Source organism: Schistocerca serialis, chromosome 2 (assembly GCF_023864345.2).
Source record: "Schistocerca serialis cubense isolate TAMUIC-IGC-003099 chromosome 2, iqSchSeri2.2, whole genome shotgun sequence".
In the NCBI taxonomy this organism is placed as follows: domain Eukaryota; kingdom Metazoa; phylum Arthropoda; class Insecta; order Orthoptera; family Acrididae; genus Schistocerca; species Schistocerca serialis.
The window spans coordinates 910,120,793-910,148,740 of NC_064639.1; the positions used below are offsets into that span (position 1 = coordinate 910,120,793).

At 41.5% G+C, this 27,948-nt stretch overlaps 1 protein-coding gene across 3 annotated transcripts in view; it reads left to right on the plus strand.

Moving 5' to 3' along the window:
• Positions 1-1,532: 1,532 nt before the first annotated feature.
• Positions 1,533-27,948, plus strand: part of LOC126456335 (uncharacterized) — a 42,461-nt gene continuing 16,045 nt past the window's right edge. The window contains exons 1-2 of one of the 3 annotated variants that reach the window (XM_050092086.1): positions 1,546-1,620; positions 7,067-7,357. In XM_050092086.1, coding sequence (XP_049948043.1) covers positions 1,572-1,620; positions 7,067-7,357 — 340 coding nt within the window. In that variant the 5' untranslated portion in view covers positions 1,546-1,571. Of the gene's footprint in view, positions 1,621-7,066; positions 7,358-27,948 lie in introns of all 3 variants that reach the window. The other 2 variants (XM_050092088.1, XM_050092085.1) reach the window with 2 other exon arrangements.

Sequence of the window (27,948 nt, forward strand, 5' to 3'; positions counted from 1 at the left end):
TGTTTTATCATTGACAAGTTATCATGACAATTTTTTCTTTGTCTCGAATTTTGAATGCACTAATACTAATGTTGACTGAAAAAGTACATGGCAATGGCGAAATAAAATGCGCTTAGTATGTGAGAGTACAGGTTCATTACAAAATATTCTACATTCTGGCGATTTCTTTACCAAATAATTGAGAGTCTCTGTGATGACCCTGGTGTATAGTTCTTGGGATACTTTCTGAGATGTATACAAATAGAGATAAGAGCAGCCATGACTCAAAAGCACCTATTTGGTCTTGCTCCTACGAACATCCATCCCTACAGAAATCGAAAAAGTAATTTCAAATTTCCGATTACAGCTTCACGATTTGTCCTATATCAGAAATATTCCCCGTTATACAGCACTGCTGCATCGCAAACAAATAAATGTGTAACCCAAAAACGGAAACCATAACATACACTGGAAAGTAATGTGTATTATTAGCACAGACAGTTCAGTAATATGCCAGTAGAACGTAACAAGAAACATTTTTAAACACTTTTCATCACCCAGGTAGAGCGCGCTATTCGTGTGATGACCCGTCATGGAGGCAGCAAACTTTCAGCCGAATACCTCACGGGCTGGAAGATTCAAGAGGGAGTCCAGCTGCGAAAAAGCTCACGGAAGCACCGGTGAGAACTGAGGGATGGGAACTATTTTAACATAATTCAGGGACAATGAGCCCAGAAAAAACATTGAAAGCCTTGCACCTGTGAAAGTGTTTTGATTTATCTACATACAAAATGGAGCTGACGACTTATTCGGCATATGCGGTGTACCTGTATCGTCATGAGTTAAAGAAAGACGTTTACCGCGGGCATATTTCGTTATGGTTGAGGAAAGATTACAGGTTGCATCTGGATCTTGTTTATCTGGCGACAACAATTTAAATTTCTTTGGTAGGTGATCTGTAGTGACATGATGAATTTTTACAGTTGGACGTCGAAGGAAGGGCAAAAGTTCTTCACATATTCTGAACAATACATCCATCTTTAGTAAAGATTAACCTAGTCATCTGGGAAGCATAGCTGTAAATTATAGCAATAAAATACCTGGAACAAGGAGTATCTAGCACTGGACCATTTCTTGCCTGTTTGAGATATACTTAAAAAGTAGGTATGTGTAAATGACCACCGGAATAAGGCTGCGCCCATAAACCGATGCAAACTAGCAGTTTGGAATTGCATAACCACTGTACCAAGAGAGAAACGCTGTAGAGTCGTATAACGTAGCTGCATTTACTTATTAGCGCCTGGCTATCTGTCACAAATGGAAATCAGATTACCCAAGCTCTCAAAGCCTCTTGTTACTTTATATAAAGAGAGACTATGAAGCTACTCACGAGCCTATCGAAGTTTCCCAAGCGTTGCTGCATTAAAAGCTTAATTTTACACATGCGTCAGTGAATGACGCAGCACAGTTACGGTGAAGAGGCAGCCGACGGACGTCACACCTGGAGAGCTCAGAGTATATAAGGTGGTGGCAGCGATCTAAGAACCATCAGATTCCTTCCTTCCTTGTGTAGACGCTCAAGGACAGTCACGATGCTGAGACACGCCTTCGCTCTGTTGCTGATCGCAGCTGTTGGCAGTGGTAAATGATCCGCTGTCTCAATCTTCTGTCAATTATTGTGACTATCTAGGAGCAAGTTATGTGCATATTGTTGTACCAATAAATAAAAGTCAGAAAACTGTTATGAAAATACACAGCAGCGAAATTTGAGTTGTGGTCTTGGAACGATAGTTTAGTGCATTTTTAATACCGCAGTGCGTTTCAGTTATGTTTGGTTAGGGCCTTTAAGCTCTCTCATGCATCGGAAGGAAACACATTTTTAAACGTGGATATACATCTTTAATATAACAACTACCAACAATTTATGTAAGTATAATATCACACTATATTAAAAACAATGCAAACTTAAAACATACAGAAAAAAAGGCAAAATTTAGAAGAGAAAGAGGTCGAGACAGAGAGAGAGAGAGTTGAGAGAGATAACACATGTTCCAGAAAAAAATTTGCAAATCTGTAGTAAGAAATACAGTTTCAGTCTCCGTTTATTGCAAGCTGCGTTCCATTAATTTAAATTTAAAACCAAAGCTTCTCTCATTTTAGTCTATAACAGAACACTTTCAACACTTGAATTGACGTAAACACTTGAGACGTGAACAGACATGAATCGCGGGTTTCATTAGAAAGGGGGGAGGAGAGAGATGTGTTTCTCCATCTATATTCCGTAAGATGCCTTGCCGTGTGTGGTGAAGGGTACTCTGTGTACCACTGACGACTTTCACTTCCCCCTTTTTCTGTCCGAGTCGCGAATGATCTGCGGGAGGAACGACTGCTGATAAGCCTCCGTCTGAGCTTGGATGCCTCTAATCTTATATTCATGCTCTTTTCGCGAGATAGGCCTGTACGAAGAAGGAATCAATATACCGGTTGACTCCTCCACGAACGTTCACTCTCGGAATTTTAACAATAAACCACACCATGATGCAGAATGTTTCTCTTGCACCGCATGCCGCTAGAATTCGCTGGGCATTTTAGTGACACTTTTGCGCTTACCAAATGAACCTGTAACGAAATGCGTTGCTCTTCTTTGGATGTCCTGCTGACTGGCAATATTTAGATATTTTTCGGTCCGTTGGGCCCGTAACATAGTACATGTCACTAAAAGACAGTATGAAACTGAATGCTCCAAACTGAGCTCCAATAAGGTAATACATTAATACATTTCTTTAAATATTTTACTCGACAGGTCTGTTTCGGTTTATTAGCATTATCAAGAGAACTACGAAAGTAACATTGGTAAGACTATTTATATGTAAATCAGGTCTGTTTTATGTTTACAATTCCATTGGTACTTACGTCTGGTTGGAAATGACAACCATATTGCATCTCTGGACTTTTTTTCTGCTGTATCTTGATAAGGATATTACATTTTGTAGTTGCATAACGTAAAAATACGTTTTATCAGACTTTTTGACAGGTGTTTACTACGATGCTGTGTGTTTACAAAGCATATAAAGCTTACCTGAGATGATGTTACGTTACGTTCCTCTTAGTTGCCTTTAAATTATATCTATGGTCTTTGCAAATTTTGTTTACTGTAAGACTATTTCTTTTCCTATTCTACTACGTCGAGCACAACCATACTCTCAAAATATGCCACTTCTCGAATATAAAAAAATCACCTGTGACTGTTCCCACAATTTATATACTGTCCAAACCGGACGAACTTTTAAAGGCAGATTTAAAGAACGCATTAGAAACAGTGATAGTAGTCCTTCAAGCTTCTATTTACATAAGAAAACTCAACACCACAAAGCTAAGAAGATAGAAACTGCGTTAGAAAGATTACACAAAATACCGAAAGGACTTACCATGAATATTCTCGAAGAACCGGAAATTTATTTCATACGAGAAAATATCCGTACGAAATTCTAAATTAGCACACAGATTTTAAACTTAAATACTATTTCGAAAATTTTATTTACACTCTCGTCTGTTCGTTCCGTGGAGGTCAGGTAAGTACTGAGGACAGGCCAAAAAGTGGAAGGCCATCAACTGAAACACACAACACATATCAGGTTATTGTTAACGAGATTTTGAGGAACGATCGACGAAAACCATGTGAGGACATTGCATATGAGGCCAGAATGTCTGTCATTTCAATTCACAGAATTTTAACTCAAAAGTTAAAGATGAGTAAAATTGCTGCCGGATTGGAACCGCATGATATGAGTGAGTGAAGAGTAGAAAGCAGCTCGTAAAAGACTCGCAGAAGAATGCTTCAGGATTATCGAGAAGAAGGTTCAATATTATCGAATAGAAGACGAACGGTTTCTGAAAAGGACTGTTGCATTTGATGAAACCTGGATACGAGATTTTGAGACAGAACTGAAGTCTCTGTCTTCACACTGGAAAAGTTCCAACTCTCCAAGCGTAAAAAGATTCCGCTGCCAACAATCAAAGGTTAAACTGATGATGACCTTTGCGTATGACATGAATGTAGCTATAGCTACAGAGTGCCTCGGGGGAAAATCGTAGCAGGCACGTACTGCTAACTGTTTCTGCAAATTGAGCCCGAAAATTCGTCACGGAAGGCCTGACGCACTTGCAGCTGGTTTCCTCATTTTGAACGATAGTTTTTCAGTGTACTCATTCGGTCCTATTTGGTAGGGATCCCCTGCCCCACAGCAATACTCAATTTGTAAAATGCATAACAGACTCAAAATAAACTACTGTACCCAGGCCAGAACACGAAATACAAGCTTGCTACAAGGACGAGTACTCGTATGAAAGTTAACTCCAAATAATGTTTCTAAGGCCGGCCAATGAAGCAGTTATAGTTCACCGATCATATTATCAGATGCAAAGAATATCCAATACATTTTAAAATTCAAAAAAGCTACCAAATATTTTCACAAGCTCTTAAAATAATTTAGAGTTTATACTCAGAATCCGTGACACTCTGTCCCTTATTTCACGATGGTGTAAATGAGCTCACCTTATTTGAATTTTTTTCTAAAAATAAAAATAGGAGAGGGCAGAGAGGCGTTGTGTAGACAGTTTAAAAAAGGATTTGTTGCATCTTCTAAGTGTTCTGCCAGTAAAACTCAGAACGAATTTAAGACAACAACGTTAGCCAGAAAGATGTAAATCTTCAAGAAGGATCCAGATAGAGGCACAAGCACTCTAGCAGAAAATGTGAAAAGAGTATGTGATTTCAATTAGTCTACGGTTCACCTTCTCAACAACATCATCTACCTGATGACACGGTTTTTCAGATTACTGCGACTGAGTAATACCTTATGACGACAGAAAAACATTTCTTTTGTCGACAGTGAGAACCTTCCAGTTAGCAGTCACGTGACCATGCGCAATGAAAATCGACTTTTCAAATTTATTTTTCGAGTTGTTAGTCTACAGTCTGAAGCAGTGTACTATGTTCGGTTTTTAGTTACATTTCCGCCGTAAATATCGAAACCGCACGCGTTATACAGAAACAACTATCTCAAACCGAGCGAGGTGGCGCAGTGGTTAGACACTGGACTCGCATTCGGGAGGACGACGGTTCAATTCAACGTCTGGCCATCCTGATTTAGGTTTTCCGTGATTTCCCTAAATTACTCCAAGCAAATGCCGGGATGGTTCCTCTGAAAGGGCACGACCTACTTCCTTCCCCATCCTTCCCTAATCCGATGAGACCGATGACCACGCTGTCTGGTCTCCTTCTCCAAACCAACCAACCAACTATCTCAAAACTGCAACCACGAATAGACACACGACACAACAATGTCTCTTACTCATTTCTCTCCAGACACTTCACGTAACGATATATTTCTTAAGCTCGATCCCTCTCGCACGTCGTTACGCAGATTACAATATTCAACCTCTTCAGGTTCCATTCTCCTCAGTCAGCCTATGAATTGAGCGATTTCTACGATTTTTTGGAGAAAATAATGAAGCAAACAACATAAATATTTTTGTACATTATTTATTGGTTATTGGACTAAGTGATCTGATTTTTTTAAAGAAATTCTGTCATTAGCAAGGCTCCCATGTTCTGTTCCAGTCCTGCACTCTGAAAATCTTATGAAATAAAAAAATAAACCATTTTATTAATCTAATAATGCATGGACTAATAGCACTGTTTTTTGAGATCTTTGTTAGTACTAGCGCAGTCCATTTCGTCAGCTTGAAATACACTGTATCTAAAGTTGATGGAATGGAATTCGGGCACGCTAACAAAAATATCTTACTGGAATTTGGCTGGATTACTCCTTAGGAATATCCGCATGGAATAATAGGCAAATTTTCTATTTTATTTATTAGATTTTGCGAGAAAATGATGAAAATCACACGACAGAACATCTTTGTTTAAAATGGCCCCATTTTATTATTATTCCGTGCAGACTGTTCTATAGATCGAGAAAGTTGTTTGTTTTTTGATTTCTGATAAATATGCAGACAGCAAGACTTCTGTTATGGCGACATCTCTTTTTGTACAGTACATGTGACAGTTGAATTTCTTAAAAAAATAAGTAAATAAACAGAAAGTGTCCAGTAACCAATAAATTACATGCAAAACGATTTAAGTAGATTTCTTCTTTAGTTTTTCCAAAATTAAATCGTAAAAGTCGCTTATTTTATAGACTGTCTGAGGAGAATGGGCCTTAACTTATATTGCAATTTTGTGTTATGTTCGTAGAAATTAGTAAAACCACATATTAATAAATGTGTAATACACAACATGGGAGACAATTTGATAAACTATAACTATGGAATGTATACAGGGAACAAATTACAAAACCTATAGCATAGCAACTCCCTCGTGCAAAATAAAAAAAAAAAACCAGTTCGTCATAACATATTACTGTTCCGTATGTGAAATAGTTACAGACAATTATAGAACGACATCTTACATCATACAAAGAAAGCAGCAGACTGGAAAGAGATACTATTTCTATTGCCTTCCTAAGCGGTCGTTCCTATCAAGAAATATATCCGTCCTGCAAGTGGCTTTGGAGGGAACATTCGAGGAAGAGAAGTTTCATTGTAAAATTTATTTCTGATAATTGTTTTTACCCTTGTTGTTTGAACTACGCTCTGTTATTCAGTCGAATCATAATACGTCGCCGCGCGGGATTAGCCGAGCGGTCTCAGGCGCTGCAGTCATGGACTGTGCGGCTGATACCGGTGGAGGTTTGAGTCCTCCTTCGGGCAAGGGTGTGTGTGTTTGTCCTTAGGATAATTTAGTATAAGTAGTGAGTAAGCTTAGTGACTGATGACCTTAGCAGTTAAGTCTCATAAGATTTCACACACATTTTGAACATAATACGTCACTTAAAACAATTGTAGTCTTTTGCTTCCCTTCAAAGTTATAATCGTCATTTAGCAAGTAGTCCCATATGTGACTGTAAATACAGCAGCCGACAGATAATTTTAGTGTTTGTTTCAGTCTGTTGTGCTACTTTACATTCCAGTCACACTAGATAACAGCTGGCTGCCACTTAATGCTGACGTGATGTGTTTTCAGCTTCGTACCCGAAGATCACGGTACTGTTCCACGACCCGGCGGGCTACCAGGGCGAGGCGAAATGCTGCATGGGCGCCTTCAACACCCCACACAACTACACGGGCGCCTACCAGGTGAACGCGCTCTACCTCAGCAGCCACGTGCGCAACTACGCCACTCTGGAGATGGGCCCGGAGCAGCAGGACATCACGATCACCATGAGCGAGACTCCCTATGGCGTGTCCGACTGGAAGGTCGTGGCCACAGCCACCTACTCGGAAGTAGCCGAACCTCTCCAGCTCCTCAGGGTGCCTATCAGCTACAAGACCGATCCGTCCAAATATTACCTGTTCGAAATCTCGTACGGTGGCAGCTACACATACCCTACATACTCATCTATCGATATATCTGCTGGTCCTTACAAGACAAGCTACAACGCCTTTATACTGGGTATCGACTACGAGAAAGCATAAATGTACTGAATACTCAGTTCCAATAAATCAACCTATTTATATTTGTTTGTTTGTTTTGGAAATATTTGCTGAAATTAGTTCCTGCATCCTTCCCATTCTATTAATTTGTATCTGATTCTATAATAGTGAGTATGAACACAGATCTTCATTACATACTCTCTTTCTCTCATGAGTAAAACCAGCTAGGCAGCTGCTTATGCCGAATTTAAACGCCCCATTGTGGCGCCGCGGGTACATGACGTGGTAAATCATTAAAGCTACCATACGTGAATTAACACGACGTCTGGGAAGTTGTATATCGGAAACGGCGGAGCTGTTCTAGTGAGCGTGTATGGAATGTGACTGAAGGACGGTGAAACCACGAGTGGCCATTAGAGTGTAGGACATCCACACTTTATCAAAGAACGTAGAGGTCGGAGGCTTACCTGCTTTCTGAACACATCTCATTAAACATTGACGAAACACAGTATATACAGTTCCACACAGTAAATGGAATGACACCATTAATAAACATAGACTTCGATCAGAAATCGGTAGCTAGGGTAGATTATTCAAAATTTCTAGGTGTATACATTGATGAGGTGTTGAACTGGAAAAAACGCACTGGGGATCTGCTGAAACGTTTGAGTTCAGCTACTTATGCTGTTAAGGTCATTACAAATTTTGGCGATATACATCATAGTAAATTAGCTTACCACGCCTATTTTCATTCTCTGCTTTCGTATGGCATCATAGTCTGGGGTAACTTATCATTGGGTAAAAGAGTGTTCATTGCACAAAAGCGTGTAATCAGAATAATTGCTGGAGCTCATCCAAGATCATCCTGAAGACTCTTATTTAAATAGCTAGAGATCTTCACTGTAGCCTCACAATATATATATTCACTTATGAAATTTCTTATTAACAACCCGAAAGAATTCAAAAGTAATAGTTGTGTACATGGCTACAACACTAGGAGAAAGGATCATCTTCACTACTCAAGGTTAAATCAAACTTTGGCTCAGAAGGGGGTAAATTATACTGCCACAAAAGTCTTTGGTCACCTACCTAATAGCATCAAAAGTCTGACGGACAGCCATATAGCATTTAAAAGGAAATCAAAAGAATTTCATAGTGGTAACTCCTTCTACTCATTAGATGAATTTTTGGATATAGTTAGTGGGTAATTTCCCAAACCTCCACCCACCCCCCCCCCCCCCGCTCCCAAAAAATAAATAAATAAAATAAAATAAAAATATTAAGTGTCATGTAATATTTTGTGTAGTGTAATATCTTGTATGGACACCTTTTATTAACCTGACACGTTCCACATCATTACGAAGTGTCGCATTCATGATCTATGAAACAAGTACTAATCTAATCTAAACGTTGTTAAACAATGCACAGCGCACGACTCTACAAGTACCCACGCTCACCCAACGACATAAATAACTACGATAGCATTGGACATGGCGGCATGAACATTGTAATCGTGTTCCCTGGTATGCTTAATAGCATTTATTGTAACACAATGCCGATGTTCGTGTCTGGATATATCATCATCCAGGAGAACTGCTGCTCGAAACATGCACTCGGACGCAGGCCGGTGGCAGTAGTATGATATTACGAAGGCATTAACTTGGGCTCCCATAGGGCCTGTTGTATTAATGGAGGGTGCTATGGCAGTTGTGGAGTACAAGTACATTATTGCTGACCACCTGCGTCTCTTTATGCTTGACGTGTTCGCCGACGGGAATGACATTTTCCCAGGAAAACTGCCAGTGTCAACAGGTCATAATCGTGCTAGAGTAGTTTGAAGAGGATCACTGTGAACTCGCCTTGATGTCTTGGCCATCAAATTCGTCTCGTTAGTCCTGTGGAACAAACTGAAACGCTGTTAGGTCCTAGCTTTCCACCCACATGTCACCACCCTGAAATTTACAGGAATCGAGTAAACAGTGACAACAGTCCAGTTAAAATTACTTGATAGTTCCCGTTTGTCACTTGCCACTACAATGTTGCCACATCAGCTGCTGCCTACCGCTCGGTTATAGGTGAAACACAAACACAGAGGATTCAGAAATGGTTCAAATGGCTCTAAGCACTATGGGACTTAACACCTGAGGTCTAACTACTTAGAACTACTTGAACCTAACTAACCTAAGGACATCACACACATACATGCCTGAGGCAGGATTCGAACCTGTGACCGTAGCAGCAGCGCGGTTCCGGACTGAAGCCCCTAGAACCGCTCGGCCACAGCGGCCGGCTAACATAGAGGGTCACTTCACAATTGCTGTTAATGTATATCGCCGATCAACATAGGAAGTGGCCGCCCTGAGGTATGTTAGAAACGCAAGACGCCCTGTCGACAGCTGGTTTTGAGTGACCAATGGCAGAACTATGGCAGACGACGCGTTCTGTAGCTCTGAATTTAAACTCTCATGTCCTAAGCTAATCACAACCTTGTGATGTCCAGTGTATACGAGAAAACGGCGGTCAGTACTCTGTGGTAGAACTAAAATCACGATCGCGTTATTCACGGCGATTAAAGCTAATCTTTATGAGCAAACTCAAGACAAAAAGAAATCTGTTCCATCGGTAAAACCAAATTGTAATTTCGTGCTAAAATTCCTTACTTGACACTATCCTCACACTGCCTACACGAGCTGCCGTGTTACGAACCGAAGAGCAGCTCTCGTTGGCACTTGATTGAAGATTATAGGCGACACACGCAGATTCCAAACGAGAAAAGAATGACAGGAAGAAAAATAAGAGCATGTGAAAAAATCAGTACGAGATGAAAAATGACGTGGCAGAGGACTTGAAATAAAAAACTGCATTTAAACCAATTAATTGAATAAAAATAGTAATCGAATTATTTTATTGGCTTTAGAAATTACAAAAAATCCCCACCAGTTGGTGAGATTCGAGCCTACGACCTTCTACATAGCAAATTCATACGCTAAACATTGCGCTACATTCCATTACTGCAGAAGTAGTTGTAATTATTAGTATCTCGACCCAGCCACAACACTGAACTGCAACCTTAAAAAATTCTGCTTTACAGCTGTTCTAATGTAAGCTGATCTCTTTGATTACAGTAACTGTCTGTGCGACGCTAAATCGCGTCTTGTGTGGAAGTATCCAGTAGTGCTTTGTAAGTGCTGTCTGTGAAACATGTGTATTTCATTACCGTCGTGTGTGTGTGAGTGTGTATGTGTGTGCATGTGTGTGTGTGTGTGTGTGTGTGTGTGTGTTTCATGTGATTATCATGTGCGATGAAATGCGAAACAAAAGTGCTACACCCATGATTTGGGATCCAAACATACCAAGAAAGAATATCAGACCAGGGATTGAAAGTGAACTGACCAGCTGTGGCAATTTGGCAATGGTGAACGATTTGGGGATGATGATCAGGGCTTTGACTTTCGGAGGAACCCAGATCCAATGCGTCAAGTGTCAACTACCAAGAAATTCTAATCAGATTATAAACATTTTGTACCACCTTCCTCTGGATATCTACCACAGACTTGTCGGATCCATGTCACGTGAAATCGCTGCTTTATTGCGATCCAGAGGTGGACTGAAACGCTATTTATCAGTTGGTTGTAATGTTTTTGTGACATATTCTGTGACAGATACCCCAGGCGTTGGATTGGAAGGCGGGGTGCAACTACATGACCAACTCGCTCCTCTTATAAAGTACCTACCCTCTACGGTTTTTGTACAGGTTTTATTGTGACACTTGTACCAAATTTTCCATTGTTAGTGGGAACAAGGCATCAAATACGAAGATAAATGCTTAGTCATAGAATGTAGATAGTTACAACCGGAGTGTTCGGTACTGCGTACAAATACGACCGAAATGTAAAACACCGTATAAATCATGGTTTCACTGCAGTAGTCCATAAATTTGAATGCCAGAATATGGTTTGAATGACTTTGGATTGCAGAACAAATGGATCGTCTGCTACAAAAACGACCAAAAGTTAATTTTGGTATGGTTGTAAGGACTTTTAAATCACGTAAATATCGTGCGAGAAAGACAGTGCAGCAAATGGACTAATTGCACCAGCGCTAACTTACATGTAAAAGAAACATGTGACATGATCACTAAAGACATTAATTTGGGATGTGATGATGTTAGCTACCTTAGCGACCACCAATAAATAAACAGTGACTAGCAAAACTTTACGGAAACTGTATTGTTATGTAATCACGATAATGCCATCTGTTTGAAAAAAAATCTCTAAACGTGACATAAACTGTTCATTATTCTTTACTTATTACTTTGCAAATGATTGCGTCTAGATTAATGCCGTAATAACTTTCGTTCATGGCAACACCTATTTTCGGTACTAATGTTACGTGGTCGTACAAATACATCGTTTACAAAATACAACTTAAAATTCCAAAACTACTTTGAGTACAACAAAGCCAACACACTTATGTCATTAAAGTGAATTACAGTTAAAACGTTTTTAATTTAAGTTGGTTGTCTGCAATGGCTGAACCACTACAGTTATTAATGTTTCTGAACATAATAAGTTCTCGATTGGAAATCAACTGTAAATTTCATTAGTTTTGGCTTCTTTTGACTGTTCCTTTCACCTGTGATTGTCTCGGGTTCAAATGGCTCTGAGCACTATGGGACTTAACATCTGAGGTCATCAGTCTCCTAGAACTTAGAACTACTTAAACCTAACTAACCTAAGGACATCACACACATCCATGCCCGAGGCAGGATTCGATCCTGCGACCGTAGCGGTCGCGCGGTTCCAGACCGAAGCGCCTAGAACCGCTCAGCCACTGCGGCCGGCGACTGTTTCGGGATTTATGGTGAAAGGATAGGACTTTGCTGATCGTTAACGACTCAGGTCAATGAAGTTTCTCTCGATTAGTTTGTTCTTTGGCTAAAGCAGTACACTACAATGTTCCAAAAAATGATCAAGAACTGGTATGCCTATTACATAGCTACAAAATACTGACTGGATCTAACTTTGCGATGCGTTGCTTACGGTGCGAAGCAGTGCTTATTGTAACATCCATTATTGGCAACAGGCTTTTCTTGACTAGCGAGCATCTTGAATAAATTTGGGCCAAACAGTATTCTTCATTACTTCCAAAATATTCTTGCGACCGTATACTTCGCCTACATACTCCCTCGCCCACTTATAATTTGTCTGGACACGTACTACCATAACATTTTCGATGCAAAATACTCTGGCATTTGCGCACCAACACATACGTCTGTTCAACACCACAGATACTCCGCAACTCCTCCTATGCCTTCACCTATACGTTTGCGCACAGTCGCACCAACACGAGATGTACGAGATATATTATCTGTGCTGTATCCAATAAAAACCTCCCTTGCATGGGCAGCGTGTTTACTAACATGATTTGACGTCAATAATTCTTACTTCTCCTATCCTCTTACATTACGTTTCCATAAATACTCATTAGCGACAAAATTCCTTAATACATTTACAGAAGAGTTCCGCTAATCCGAACCCCGGTAATCCGAACGTTCCGTTAATCCCAACATGAAAAATTTAGTCTAAGTATGGAAAACTGTGCGGTAAACTGTTGTACATACACACTATTTTAATTTACTCAGTACAGTTAACATGTATTAGAAAAATTGACAAAAAACATTAGGTTTAAACAATGCATAACAATGAAAGAATAGCTGTCAAACTTACTAAAATACGCAAGACGTTTTATCCCTACTTTTTAGATGACAAAAACTCAATAATTTTTTTTTGGTGTAATGAAGACGGTGTGTCATATGACGCATCGTTGCGCCATCATCTTATAAACATCAAATCAGCATGTGTAGCAGTGGGCTGTTGCTCCAAATAACGTAGCGCGACATCGAGGCCTTCTGCTGGGTCACTGTGTGGCACCAGCTCTCCTTTGTCGCTTCCAGGTTCATTGTCACATCCGTCGCGGCAGTCCACTTCTTCCTGGTCTTGAGTCACAGCATCAACTAAATCAGCGTCAGTAAAGTTCTCCTTCACTAGCTTCTTTACATCCAGGGATTGTCTGTATCATTTGTAGTAGATTTTCCTCTTTATTTTCAACTAACAAGGGGAGGTCGCCAATTGTGAAATTCAGATTCGATTCATACTGCGCATAATAAAAGCTCATGGCCAGAGGTGTAATGTGGCAAAGCACCAAGATGCACTTCTCAGCCGTTGTAGAGAAAATCGACAGTTAAAAGAAACCGTTGCGGTGAAATACTCTCTATGATTAATAATTTTCTACAGCGTCGTCGTGCAACGGTAAGCCCTCGGGTTCGTAATCCGAAGGTCGCCGGATCGAATCTCACGCCATGTAACCTTTTTTATTTAGTATTTGTTTTTTGTAATTCATATATATATATATATATATATATATATATATATATATATATATATAATTCCCGACAATCTGTTGCAACAACTATGCATATAATAAGTTGTTGAAAGTCGTTTGTCGTGGAAAAACTGGCGACTTCGAACATCATTATGTTTTCCGCAAACAAAGTTGTATTTCACAAATGTTATTAATTGTCTTCATAATGTTAACCACGTATAGTTAACGGAAGACGTAGAAACGATATTCCGAAACGAATACGTATAGCGTAAGTCAAACGTTCGAATTAGAATAGAGACCCCACGAACACAAATTTGCTGTGGCAGGTATGAAATATAAACTCCGTTACTCGCTCGTTACACTTGAAGGACAGATGATGAATGGGCCGGAACGAGCAGCTGCATAACAGCGTAGTTGCCTGCTAACTTCGAAAGAAGGTAGATGCGGTCCCTAGCGCAACTTATAACATCGTCGAAAATCAGTGCGGACGGGACAGTTTGGTACACCCTGTTAAACAAACGGAAAAATGGAGGTGGTACAATTGGAGAGCGATCCGCCTTCACCAACATGCGCAAGCAATTCATTAATAGTATATCTATATATCTATATATATATATATGAATTACAAAAAAATGGCGCGAGATTCGATCCGGCGACCTTCAGATTACGAACCCGAGCGTTTACCACTGCGCCACGACGCTGTAAAAAATCATTAATCGTGGATAGTATTTCACCGCAACGGTTTCTTTTAACTGTCGATTTTCTCGACAACGGCTGAGAAGTGCATCTTGCTGCTTTGCCACATTACACCTCTGGCCATGAGCTTTTATTATGCGCAGTATGAATCGAATCTGAATTTCACAATTGGCGGCCTCCCCTTGTAAGTTGTCCTGAAATTCAAGAGACGTCCGCAGTTCTCTCCACTATTTTCTCAGAGTATTTTCTGAAATATTCTGCCATGCCTCAGCGGCGGATGGCTGTTGTGGCCGAGCGGTTCTAGGCGATTCAGTCCGGAACCAAGCGGCTGACACGCTCGCAGGTTCGAATTCTGCCTCGGGCATGGATGTGTGGGATGTCCTTAGGTTAGTTAGGTTTAAGTAGTTCTAAGTCTAGGGGACTGATGACCTCAGATGTTAAGTCCCATAGTGCTCAGAGCCATTCTGCACCTCAGCGGCCCAATAAGCAACATCCTCCACATTGGCCTTTTTTATTTTGTCCACTAAAGGAATGCTATCATCTTGGATCAACATTCTTAAAAATTGTTTTCTGTAAATCAGTTTTAATGTTTTCAGTACGCCCTGGTCCATTAGCTGTAGAATTGGTGTAACATTCGGTGGCAAAATCTTCACCACAATTTCTCCATTACTTAATTCCTCAGTGCTGGGGTCATTACTTAATTCCTCAGTGCTGGGGTGAGTTGGCGCATTATCAATCAAAAGGATTGCACGGGGAGACAAATAATTTTCCTTAGAAGACCGTCGAAGAGGGATTAAACTCGCCGTGAAAACATTCTTTGAACAGCTTACCATCCATCCATGCTTTCTTATGGTTGCGGTAATATACAGGTAGGGACTTCATGTTGCAGTTTTAAAAGCTCCAGGCCTAGCAGATTTGGCGATCAGCATTAAAGGTAGCTCGTGATTACCAGCAGCGTTGCTGCACGCTAGTAAAGTCACACTATCTTTGCACTCTTTAAAACCAGAAGCATGATCTTCTGCTTTAATGCCAGGCTTTTTGGTTGGCGATGCCCTAAAAGTCTCGTCAGCGTTATAATTTTGTTGGGAGAATACTTTCCTCTCTTACCATTTTTTTTCAAACTCACCCAAGTATTCCTTCACTGCATCACGGTCAGCAGAAAGCTTCTCTCCAGTAACTGTTAGCTGACGAATTTCATGACGTTTTTTGAATCTGTCCAACCAACCCGTACTCGCACTAAAAGACTCACCACCATTCATTAACATGTTCAGGTAAACAGCCTTCTCCTGAACCAGTGCTCCACTCAAAGGAGTTCCCCTTTCTCTTTCCTGTGTAAGCCAAAGGAAGAGAGCTTCATCCACTTTATCGTACTGGGACTGTTTCAAAGTCTGCCGAATTACGAGTGTTTTTCCCGAAGACGTAGCACAGGACTTTTCAAGCTTCACTCGGTTCTTCTTTCAATCATAAATGGTTGATTTACCAATACCTTGTTCTGTTGGCAGTTTACATACATTCTTACCAGTGTCTATCCGTTTCAAAGCATTCTGTTCTTCTTTGAGAGTTAACGTTGTATGTTTCCGTTTACTCATGACGAAAATACCTACACCACTACACCTGAACGATTACAATACAACTGTTACGCGTGCCAGCGATCGATAACTAACATAACCAAGCGCTTTGCGAGACAACTTGCAGTGCACTGACCGCAGACACTACGGAGATCTCAACAATGCACAACGACAAGGGCAGGGAGTGAGAGTGAGCCATTGATCCCAGACTTGTTCCCATTTGTTACCATGGTGTACCTACTTATCTGCTCGGTATTCTTCATTCTAATAACTAGTCACCGTAATTCCAGCTGATCCGAACAAATCGGTAATCCGAACAAGATCTGATCCCAATTAGTTCGGATTAACGGGACTCTACTGTAGCTGAAAAATACGTGAGGGGCTATATTGTAGTGTTACACCCAGTTGTGACGACACGATTTTGTTGTGTAGGTATAACAAAAGCCTAGTGCGCCTTGTCACCAGTTCCTGATGAAGGATCACTTCTCTCCAGGATACTATCAGTGTTTGATGTGATTCGCGTGACGCCTGGTGTACTTGTTAGAACTTTCTGTGAAGACGATATGGCTATATTCAATGCGATAGTCGTCATTTTGAGCACCTTTCGTAATGTATAACGTTGTTGAGTTAACAGTACAATATCTTAGCTGCAATTTATTTACGTTTTCATTGACTGCCCGCGTTGTAACTCATATTACATTCGCTCGCTCAGGTTTACTTGCACCATCACAAGTCTCTATTCCAAAGATGACTCTTCTATCAGCTCCGATTTGTGCGCTACATTTCATTGCCCCTATACTAGAATCAACTTACAAAAATTTCTCTATTTCATATGAAATCTGTTTAAATTTATATTAATGTCGTAACAACCACATTTCAGTCCATTTTTATACCCTGAAATCTCTCTAACAAGTGAAATCTTCTTGAAATTTGAAAGGACTGCGAATTTGTCAATCAAGTATCAGATCTTGAAGAAATTTTCGTGCTGACTTCAAAACTGTTGTTAGATTTTGCGAGTCTGTAATATTTTCAAATTTATGGAGGATCTGAAACATCGACTTGTATTTTAGTAATATTTATGCAGCCGATACTACTGCATGACAATTGCAGTACATGTGTAAATAATGACACCGTGTTACTCATTAAAACAGCCATTTATCTGAATGTAAATAAACAGCTTTCTTTATTCACCAGCGATAGAATTGTGGACTTTGGCAAATGATTTCGTCATTCATGAATCATATCATTTTGCTATGGTCTTTAGTTGTGTGGATCCTCAATTCACGATAGCGAATATGGGGTATGAAAGCGATTTTCATTATTCGCAATATCATTTTCTTACAGGCATTTCATAACACAATTGCGCCAGCGATACAAAACGAAGTATTATAAATTATGTCTCACGTGATCCACTGAGAAATTGTGCAGCATATAAAAAATTCCTCATTTTACGGAATTTCGCAGATTCAACGACGGACATGGCCGGCCAGGAGCTGTTCACGTCTACGTTGTGTTGATCCTGAGACGCTCGAAGTAAAAGAACTTTTTCTGGGTGTATATAGTCCGTAGGACTCCAAGGTGCAAACACTGGCAACTACCATTAAAGACATCCTTCTAAGGATGTCACTAGAAATTGAGTTTCTACGTGTCCACTATTTCGATAGTGCGCCTGATACGTCTGGGCGGAACAAATGTGTGAACGAAATACCTTTTAAAGACAAACCAAAGAGTTGTTGCATCCACTACAGCAATCTTTGTTTGGGTCTGGCACTACAGTAAGTTTCAAGAAGATACATTCTGCTATGTGCTGTTAACTGTGAAAGACGTCTCAAATATAATTCTAGAATCCGCAAAAAGGAAAAACGGGCATGCAGGTGTTGTGCTATCATCTGGTATCAATGAAACGAAGGGAAACATGCTCAACGACTGATTCCAATGTGTCCCACCAGATAGGCTGTAAGAGTAAAATCTTTGAAACATTTCATGGAAAACTATGAGCGGGTGTAGGAAAGGTACCGAGCTCAGTTAGAGACGACAGAAGATCAGTCCTGCGGGGCTATGCGAAGCGATTCGAAAAGTTTGAAACTATTTTTTATATAACAGTAGCAACTTAAGTGTTTGGACTGTATGAGCAACTGGCCAGATCCCTACAGAATTTTAATGTAGGCGGAGCGAAACATCCTGTACAGGTCCTAAAACTAACTCTTGCAAATCTTAGGACTACAGAAGCATTTGATATGACATTAGAGAATTCTAAAGATTATTCTAAAAACCTAAATATGAAAGATGGAAATATCTCACGGCAAAGAAAATAACAGTGAAATTGCAACACACAGAAACACCGTCTGTTCCCAAGAACTATCTCGAGAACGAAAGTTTAGGAAAGATTTGTTTCAAATTCTTGATCTCCTTCTGAATGAGATTGATCGCAGGTTCGGATTGGAGGATCGAAAGCGAGTATCTCATCCTGAAGAGATGCTTATTACGTCCTCCCAAACACAGCTTCCATCTACAAGACGTTTGGAAGAATTGCTTGGATTACATAAAACAGCCTTTAGCCTGGACAGACTTCATGCACAACTCAAAATGCTGCGAACCATTACGACTGGTATACAACCATGTAATGTATCCCCTATTGGAAGAAAACTTATTTTTGAACCTGGTAGGGTTAAAGAACTGTTTCAGGAAGCTAATTAACTTCCAGACTTAAAACTTGCCTCAGATCAACAATGACTCGGTCGAGACTCACCCATCTACTCCTCCTTCATGTTCATCAAGAAAGGGCTCGGAAAATTAATCTTATGGATTCCATGAAAGAATTTGTTTCTCGAACTGTCGAAAGAAAAACTAAATTTGGAAATTATACTTAAAAATTTTAGTCTGAATATAAACAAAATAAATTCCTTCTTTCACATCTACATCTACATCTACGCTCTTTATACCACATTTAAGTTCTTGGCAGAGGGTTCACCGAACCACCTTCACAATTCTCTGTTATTCCAATCTCGTACAGCGCGAATAGAACGAACATCTATATCTATCCGTACGAGCTCTGATTTCCCTTATTTTATCGTGGTGATCGTTTCTCCCTATCTAGGTCGGTGTCAACAAAATATTTTGCATTCGGAAGAGGAAGTTGGTGACCGGAATTTCGTGAGAAGATTGCTCCGCAACGAAAAACGCCATTGTTTAGTGAAGTCCATCCCAAATCCTGTATCATTTCAGTGACTCTCTCTCCTATTTCGGGATTATAGAAAACGTGCTGTCTTTCTTTGAACTTTTTCGATGTATTTGTCAGTCGTGTCTGGTAAGGATCCCACACCGCCCAGCAGTATTCTAAAAGAGGACGGACAAGCGTAGTGTACGCAGTCTCCTTAATAGATCTGTTACACGTTTTTAGTGTCCTGCCAATAAAACGCAGTCTTTAGTTAACCTTCCCCACAACATTTTTTATGTGTTCCTTCCAATTTACGTTGTTCGTAAATGTAGTTCCTAGGTATTTCGTTGAGTTTACGGCCTTTAGATTTGACTGATTTATAGTGTAACCGACGTTTAACGTATTCCTTTTAGCACTCATGTGGACGACCTCACACTTTTCATTATTTAGGATCAATCACCAGTTTGCGCACCATACAGATATCTTTTCTAAATCGTTTTGCAGTTTGTTTTGATATTCTGATAACTTTACTGGTCGATAAACGACAGCGACATCCACAGACAACCTAAGACGGCTGCTTAGATTATCTCCAAAATAGTTTATACAGATAAGAAACAGCAAAGGGCCTATAACACCAACTTGGGGAACGCCAGAAATGACTTCTGTTTTACTCGATGACTTTCCGTCACTTACTACGAATTGTAACTTCTCTGACAGGAAATCACGAATCCAGTCATATAACTGAGACAGTATTCCATAAGCACGAAATTTCACTACAAGCCGCTTGTGTGGTACAGTGTCAAAAGTCTTCCGGAAATGAATAAATACGGAATCCATCTGAAATCCCTTTCAACAGCATTCAACACTTCATGCGAGTAAAGAGCTAGTTGTGTCACAAGAACGATGTTTTCTAAATCCGTATTGACTGTGTATCAATAGACCGTTTTCTTCGACGTAATTCATAATGCTGGAACACGATATGTGTTGCCTAATCCTCCTGCGTATCGACGTTACTGTTATGGGCCTGTAATTAAGTGAATTACTCCTACTACCTTTCTTCAATATTTGTGTGATCTGTGCGGCTTTCCAGTCTTTGGGTACGGATCTTTCGTCAAGCGAACAAATGGTATATAGTCTGGACCAGAAGACTTCCTCTTATTGAGTGATTTAAGTTGCTGCACTACTCCGAGGATATCTACTTCTACGTTACTCTCTAGATTCTAATTCAGGGAATATTTACTTCGTCTTCTTTGGTGAAGAAATTTCGGAAGCCTGTGTTCAGTAACTCTGCTTTGGCAATACTGTCTGCGATAGTATCACCATCGCTGTCTTGCAGAGAAGGCATTGATTGCGTCCTGCCGCTAACATACTTCACATACGACCAGTATCTCTCTGGATTTTCTGCCAGGTTTCGAGACAAAGTTTCCTCGTGATTACTATTATAAGCATTTCGCATTGAAGACCGTACTAAATTTCGAGCTTCTGCAAAAGATCGCAAATCTTGAGATTTTGCGCCTGGTTAAATTTGGCATGCTTTTCTCTTTGTTCCTGCAACAGTGTTCTGACCCCTTGTGTATACCAAAGAGGACCAGCTCCGTGGCTTGATAATTTATTTGGTATAAATCTCTCAATTGCTGTCGATACTATTTCTTTGAATTCAGACCACATCCGGTCCACACATAAACTGTTAATGTGAAAGGAGTGGAGATTGTCGCTCAGGAATGCGTGAAGTGAATTTTTATCCGGTTTTTTGAATAGGTATATTTTTCGTTTATTTTTGGAGGATTTGGGGGCTACAATATTCAGTCTCTCTACAACAACCCTGTGTTCGCTAATACTTGTATCCGTTTTGATGCTCGTTATTAACTGAAGATTATTCGTTGCTAAGAAATCAAGTGCGTTTCCACAACTGTGGCTCATGAACCAACTGTTAGAAATAATTTTCAGATAATGCGTTTAGCACAATTTCGGATGATGTTTTATGGGTACCTCCGGAATTAAACATGTATTTTCACCAACATATCGAGGGAAAATAAAGTCACCACCAACTATAATTGTATGAGTTAGGTACGTGTTTGAAATCAAACTCAAGCTTTCTTTGAACTTTTAAGGAATTGTATCATCTTAATAGAGAGGTTGCCAACAATGATCTCTACTCATACTAACCCACAGGAACCATCTACTTCAATTACGGAAGAAGATAAACAACTTCTAACAGCAAAAAACACGCCACCCACAACCGTGTCTAGCCTATTCTTTCGGACCACCGCTAGGTTCTTCGCAAAAATTTCGGCTGAGCTTATCTGCTGCTTTAGCCAGCTTTCAGTGCCGACAACGATTTGAACATCAGTGCTTTCTATTAGCGTTTGGAGCTCTGGCCAGCTTCAATTTACAACTGTTATACTGATGATTCCCGTATCTACGTTCTTCCCGTGTTTGGTCTGCACCCTTTGCGACTAAAGCCCTTTTTGTGTTTTCCCGTGACCCTCTAACCTAAAAGAAAACAGTTCAGTCCACGCTACACAGCCCCTGCTACCCGTGTAGCCACCTCCTGCATATAGTGGACGCCTGACCTATTCAGCGGAGCCCGAAATCCAACCACCCATTGGCGCAAGTAGAGGAATCTTCAGCACACACGGTCGCAGAACCGTGTGAGCTTCTGATTCAGACCCTCCACTCTGTACGAGAAATCCACAATCGGTCCTTTCGATTATGCTGCAAATGGTCAGTTCTGCTTCCATCTCGCAAGCAAGACTGGCAGCCTTTAGCACTTCTGTTAGCCGCTCAAAACCAGAGAGAATGTCTTCTGATTCAACGTGACACACATCATTGGTACTGGCGCGAGCCACCACCTGCAGTATGCTGCACTCTGTGCTCTTCATGGCATCCGGAAGGAGCCGTTCCATGTATGGAATGACTCCACCCGTTGCACTTCTTTGCAGTCATGCCCATAAGGGGCTCATTAACGTGCCTAACGTTGGAGCTCCCAACTAACAACATTCCCACCCTCTGTGACTGACTGGATCTTGCAGGCTGAGGGGTTTCTTCTGAAACAGAATAGATGATGGAATCTGGCTGAGTGACAGTGTCGGCCACAGACAGCATCTGCAACCTGTTTGTCTGACTAACCATGGAGGCCTTATGTGCGGCTTCCTGGGAAATCTTTAGCCTCCTAATACGCCCCAGGTAACCTCCCACTCGACCATAGGTGAGAGGTCAGCCTTAGTGTGAGCAGTAACTGGGCTGGCCACCGGAGAGGACCGATTGAAGGACTTGGACATGCTGGACATCCGTTGGATCCCCACAGCTGGCCCACAACAGTGGTGTCCATCCACTGCAGCCTCAAGCTGTGTAACTGAAGCCATCACAGCCTAGAGCTTAGAGCGAAGTGTTAGCAACTGGGCTCGCATCCACACACAAAAATCAGAGTCCCTACTCATACTAAAGACCGTGGAAAACAAAACTACCCAGATAAACAGACTATTGGCACAAGCTACAGAACTCTACTTTAGAAACCGACGAAAACGTCGGAACTATGTCTAAAATTAGATTAATACACAGAGATTCGAAAACCTAACTACCGAAGCACTTAGGTGAAACTAAATAATTCGCCCCTGATTATAAACATGTAATACGTCACAAAATCGGTTTACTTTCCGCAGCAAGCGAAAACGCAAGAACTGTGGCTATTAGATATTAAATTAACACGCAGAAACTCAAGAAACTAAACTACTAAACTACTAAACTACTAAAGCACGGAGATGATATTATAAAATTCGCTCCTACTTAAGATCTCGAAAACGTCACAAAATCGGTTACTTCCCTGTTGCAGCGTCTGCGTCTGTCTTGGCTGGCTGCTGCTGCTGCTGCCTGACTCATTATAGCAACTATGGTTATGAAAGTTAATAAATCAGTCAAGAAGGCTAGGAGAGTGTTTCTGCTAGACAGAGCAGATAAGCAGTTATTAACATCTTACTCAGACAGTGAATTGGCATCACTTAGTAACAGTGAGACAGATGTAGAGGAATTATGGGTCAAGTTTAAGCAGATTGTAAATCTGGAGAAATACGTGCGTAGTAAGTGGTTAAAGGATGGGAAAAAAACCACCATCGTTTAATAACGTAATTCGTAAGCTGCTGAGGAAGCGGAGGCTCTTGCACTCTAGGTCCAAAAGGCGACACACAGACGACGACAAGCGAATGTTAATATTCATGCGTCAGTGAAAATACACTCCTGGAAATTGAAATAAGAACACCGTGAATTCATTGTCCGAGGAAGGGGAAACTTTATTGACACATTCCTGGGGTCAGATACATCACATGATCATACTGACAGAACCACAGGCACATAGACACAGGCAACAGAGCATGCACAATGTCGGCACTAGTACAGTGTATATCCACCTTTCGCAGCAATGCAGGCTGCTATTCTCCCATGGAGACGATCGTAGAGATGCTGGATGTAGTCCTGTGGAACGGCTTGCCATGCCATTTCCACCTGGCGCCTCAGTTGGACCAGCGTTCGTGCTGGACGTGCAGACCGCGTGAGACGACGCTTCATCCAGTCCCAAACATGCTCAATGGGGGACAGATCCGGAGATCTTGCTGGCCAGGGTAGTTGACTTACACCTTCTAGAGCACGTTGGGTGGCACGGGATACATGCGGACGTGCATTGTCCTGTTGGAACAGCAAGTTCCCTTGCCGGTCTAGGAATGGTAGAACGATGGGTTCGATGGCGGTTTGGATGTACCGTGCACTATTCAGTGTCCCCTCGACGATCACCAGTGGTGTACGGCCAGTGTAGGAGATCGCTCCCCGCACCATGATGCCGGGTGTTGGCCCTGTGTGCCTCGGTCGTATGCAGTCCTGATTGTGGCGCTCACCTGCACGGCGCCAAACACACATACGACCATCATTGGCACCAAGGCAGAAGCGACTCTCATCGCTGGAGACGACACGTCTCCATTCGTCCCGCCATTCACGCCTGTCGCGACACCACTGGAGGCGGGCTGCACGATGTTGGGGCGTGAGCGGAAGACGGCCTAACGGTGTGTGGGACCGTAGCCCAGCTTCATGGAGACGGTTGCGAATGGTCCTCGCCGATACCCCAGGAGCAACAGTGTCCCTAATTTGCTGGGAAGTGGCGGTGCGGTTCCCTACGGCACTGCGTAGGATCCTACGGTCTTGGCGTGCATCCGTGCGTCGCTGCGGTCCGGTCCCAGATCGACGGGCACGTGCACCTACCGCCGACCACTGGCGACAACATCGATGTACTGTGGAGACCTCACGCCCCACGTGTTGAGCGATTCGGCGGTACGTCTACCCGGCCTCCCGCATGCCCACTATACGCCCTCGCTCAAAGTCCGTCAACTGCACATACGGTTCACGTGCACGCTGTCGCGGCATGCTACCAGTGTTAAAGACTGCGATGGAGCTCCGTATGCCACGGCAAACTGGCTGACACTGACGGCGGCGGTGCACAAATGCTGCGCAGCTAGCGCCATTCGACGGCCAACACCGCGGTTCCTGGTGTGTCCGCTGTGCCGTGCGTGTGATCATTGCTTGTACAGCCCTCTCGCAGTGTCCGGAGCAAGTATGGTGGGTCTGACACACCGGTGTCAATGTGTTCTTTTTTCCATTTCCAGGAGTGTAATTATCCGCGAAGCATATGACAACTACCACGATCACACCTTACCAAAAGATCTGGCAGAGGACCCGAGAACATTCTGGTCGTATGTAAATCGCTAAGCGGGTCTAAGGCTTCCATTCAGTCCCTCATTGGCCAGTCTGGTGTGGCAGACGAAGGTAGCAAAACGAAAGACTAAGTTTTAAATTTCACGTTCAACACATGGTTCACGCGGGAAAACCGTACAAACATACAATCAACTGACCATCGGACAGACTGACGACTGGACGACGTACAAATAAGCATAGCTGGCGTAGAGAAACAACTTAAAGATTTGAAAGTAAATGAATCGCCAGTTCCGGATGGAATCCCAGTTTGATTTTACAGAGAGTACTGTACGGCACTAGCCTCTTACCTAGTTTGCATTTATCGTGAATCTCTCGCCTAGCACAAAGTCTCAAGCGACTGGAAAATGTGCACATGACTCCAGTATATAAGAAAGGTAAAAGAACGGACCCGCAATATTACAGTGCAGTATCCCTAACTTGTGCCTCCTGCAAAATCCTTTAACACATTCTCAGCTCGAATATAATAAACTTTTTTCAGGCTAAGAGGTTTTGGAAAGCATCAGTTGTGCGAAGCTCAGCTTTCCCTCTTCTCACATGACATACTGAGAACTGTGGATGAAGGGCAACAGGCATATTCCATATTTCTGGATTTCCGGAAAGAATTTCAGGCTGTTAACGAAGGTACGAGCATATAGAATAAGTTCACAGATATGCGAGTGGCTCGAAGACTTCTTCAATAATAGAATCCAGTATGTCGACCTCGACGGCGAGGGATCATCAGAGACAAGGATATCGTTAGGAATGTCCCAGGGAAGTGTGACAGGACCACTGTTGTTCTCTACACACACAAATGATTTGGCGGACTGGTTGGGCAGCAGTCTGCGGTTGTTTGCTGATGATGCTACGGTGTACGGTCAGGTGTCGAAATTGAGTGACTGTAGGAAGATACAAGACGATTTAGACAAAATATCCAGTAAGTGGTAGCTAGCACTAAATGTGGAAAAATGTAAGTTGATACAGATGAGTGGGAAGAACAAACCTGTAATGTTCGGATACAGTATTACTAGTATCCACCTTACCACAGTCAAATCGTTTAAATACCTGAATGAATATGAGTTGGAATGAGCATCTGAAAATTGTGGTAGGGAAGACAAATGGTCGACTTCGGTTTATTGGGAGAATTTTAGGAAAATGTGGTTAACCTGTAAAGGAGACAACATACAGGGCGCTGGTCCGACCTATTCTTGAGTAGTGCTCGAGAATTTGGGATCCGTACCAAGTCGGATTGAAGGAAGACATCGAAGCAATTCAGAGGAATGCTGCAAGATTTGTTACCGTTAGCTTCGAGCAAAACGTGAATGTTACGGAAATGTTTCGGGAACTCAAATGGGAATCCCTGGAGGGAAGCCGTTGTTCCTTTCGGGAAACACTCTTGAGAAAATTTAGAGAACCAGAATTTGAAGCTGAGTGCTGAATGTTTATGCTGCCGCCAACATACTTCGCACGTAAGGACTATGAAGATAAGATATGAGAGATTATGCCGAATACACAGGCATTCAGAGAGTCGTTTTTCCTCCCTCTATCATCAGATGGTGGCTGGAAAGAAAGCTAGCTCAGGAATATTTTCTTTTTGTCATTTTACTGACCTTCTATCTTGTCTTTCTCTGTGTTAACCCCAGGTGGAGCGTTGGATTAACATCCTGCCTTCTCCACTGGCGTAAATGATGTGTATCCTTCCAGCCATCATGGTTACAGTCAAAGTGGAGGCAATATTTCTTATTTGGTCCACCTGATTTTCTTGTTGAGAATCTTCTTCAATGCTCACCTGAAATTCTTCATAAAAAGACCATGTGACACAAGGAAGCAGAAAAGCAACGCGTCAACAACATTGTTGCATACATAAATATAAAAGAGGGAAGTGTTCAATATTGCTGGACCATCCGTTTGGTAATTGATAGGTCCAAAAAACTGACAGGAATTATTTACAGAAGAATTGAGAAATTGATGGAAGGTGTCCTCCGGGTAGTTCATTTTCGGCTCTCGAGGAGTGTAGGAACACTTTAGGCAATACTGAGCACACGACCTCCGTTAGAAGACAGATTGCATAAAGGCAAACTTACATATACAAATTGTTTAGGGAAGTCTTTGAATACACAGAGCGGGAAGTTATCTTCCAGCTGTACATTGAGGAAATACTAAAAGACACCAAGGTGAAATTGGGAAAAAGTATTAATGTTGAGGGACAAGAGGTAAAGCCTTTGAGATTTGCCAGTGACATTGCGCTTTTGCCAGAAATGCTGAAGAAGTTACGATTACAGAAACACAGTTTTGCAGAATGGACAATATCTTGAGAAAAGGAGATTAATAGAAAATACTTGGGTAAAACGAGGTGATATTAAGTAAATTAGATTGGTAAATGAGACGCTGAAAGTAGTAGATGAGTTTTGCTATTTGGGCAGCAAAGTAACTGATGATGGTAAAAGTAGAGAAGATATAAAATGAACAATGGCAATGCCGAGACAAGCATTTCTTAAAAAGAGAAATATGTTAACATCGACTATGAGCTTAAACATTATGAAGTCTTTTCTGAAGATAGCCCTGTACGGATGACAAAAGTGGACGATAAGTAGTTGAGACAATAAGAGGATAGAAGCTATTGAAAAGTGGTGTTGCAGAAGATTGCTGTGGATTAGATGGTCAGGTCGAATAACTAGTGGGAAGGCACTGAATGGATCTCGAGAAAATTCAAATTTTGTTTCTTCACTTCACTAACAGAAGGGATTGGTAGACAGTGCGTGTCCCCAGGAAAACTTAATTAATAACTTCTGACTATTGACGATAGCCAATTTTCTAAATAATATGACAGCAGGCTTTCTGTTAGGCTGAACAGTGATTTGAACAATATTTGTTTGTGGACTGTCGCTTTCTGTTCACGAGAGACATTTTGCATACTTTTGGAACTCGTGTTCTGAT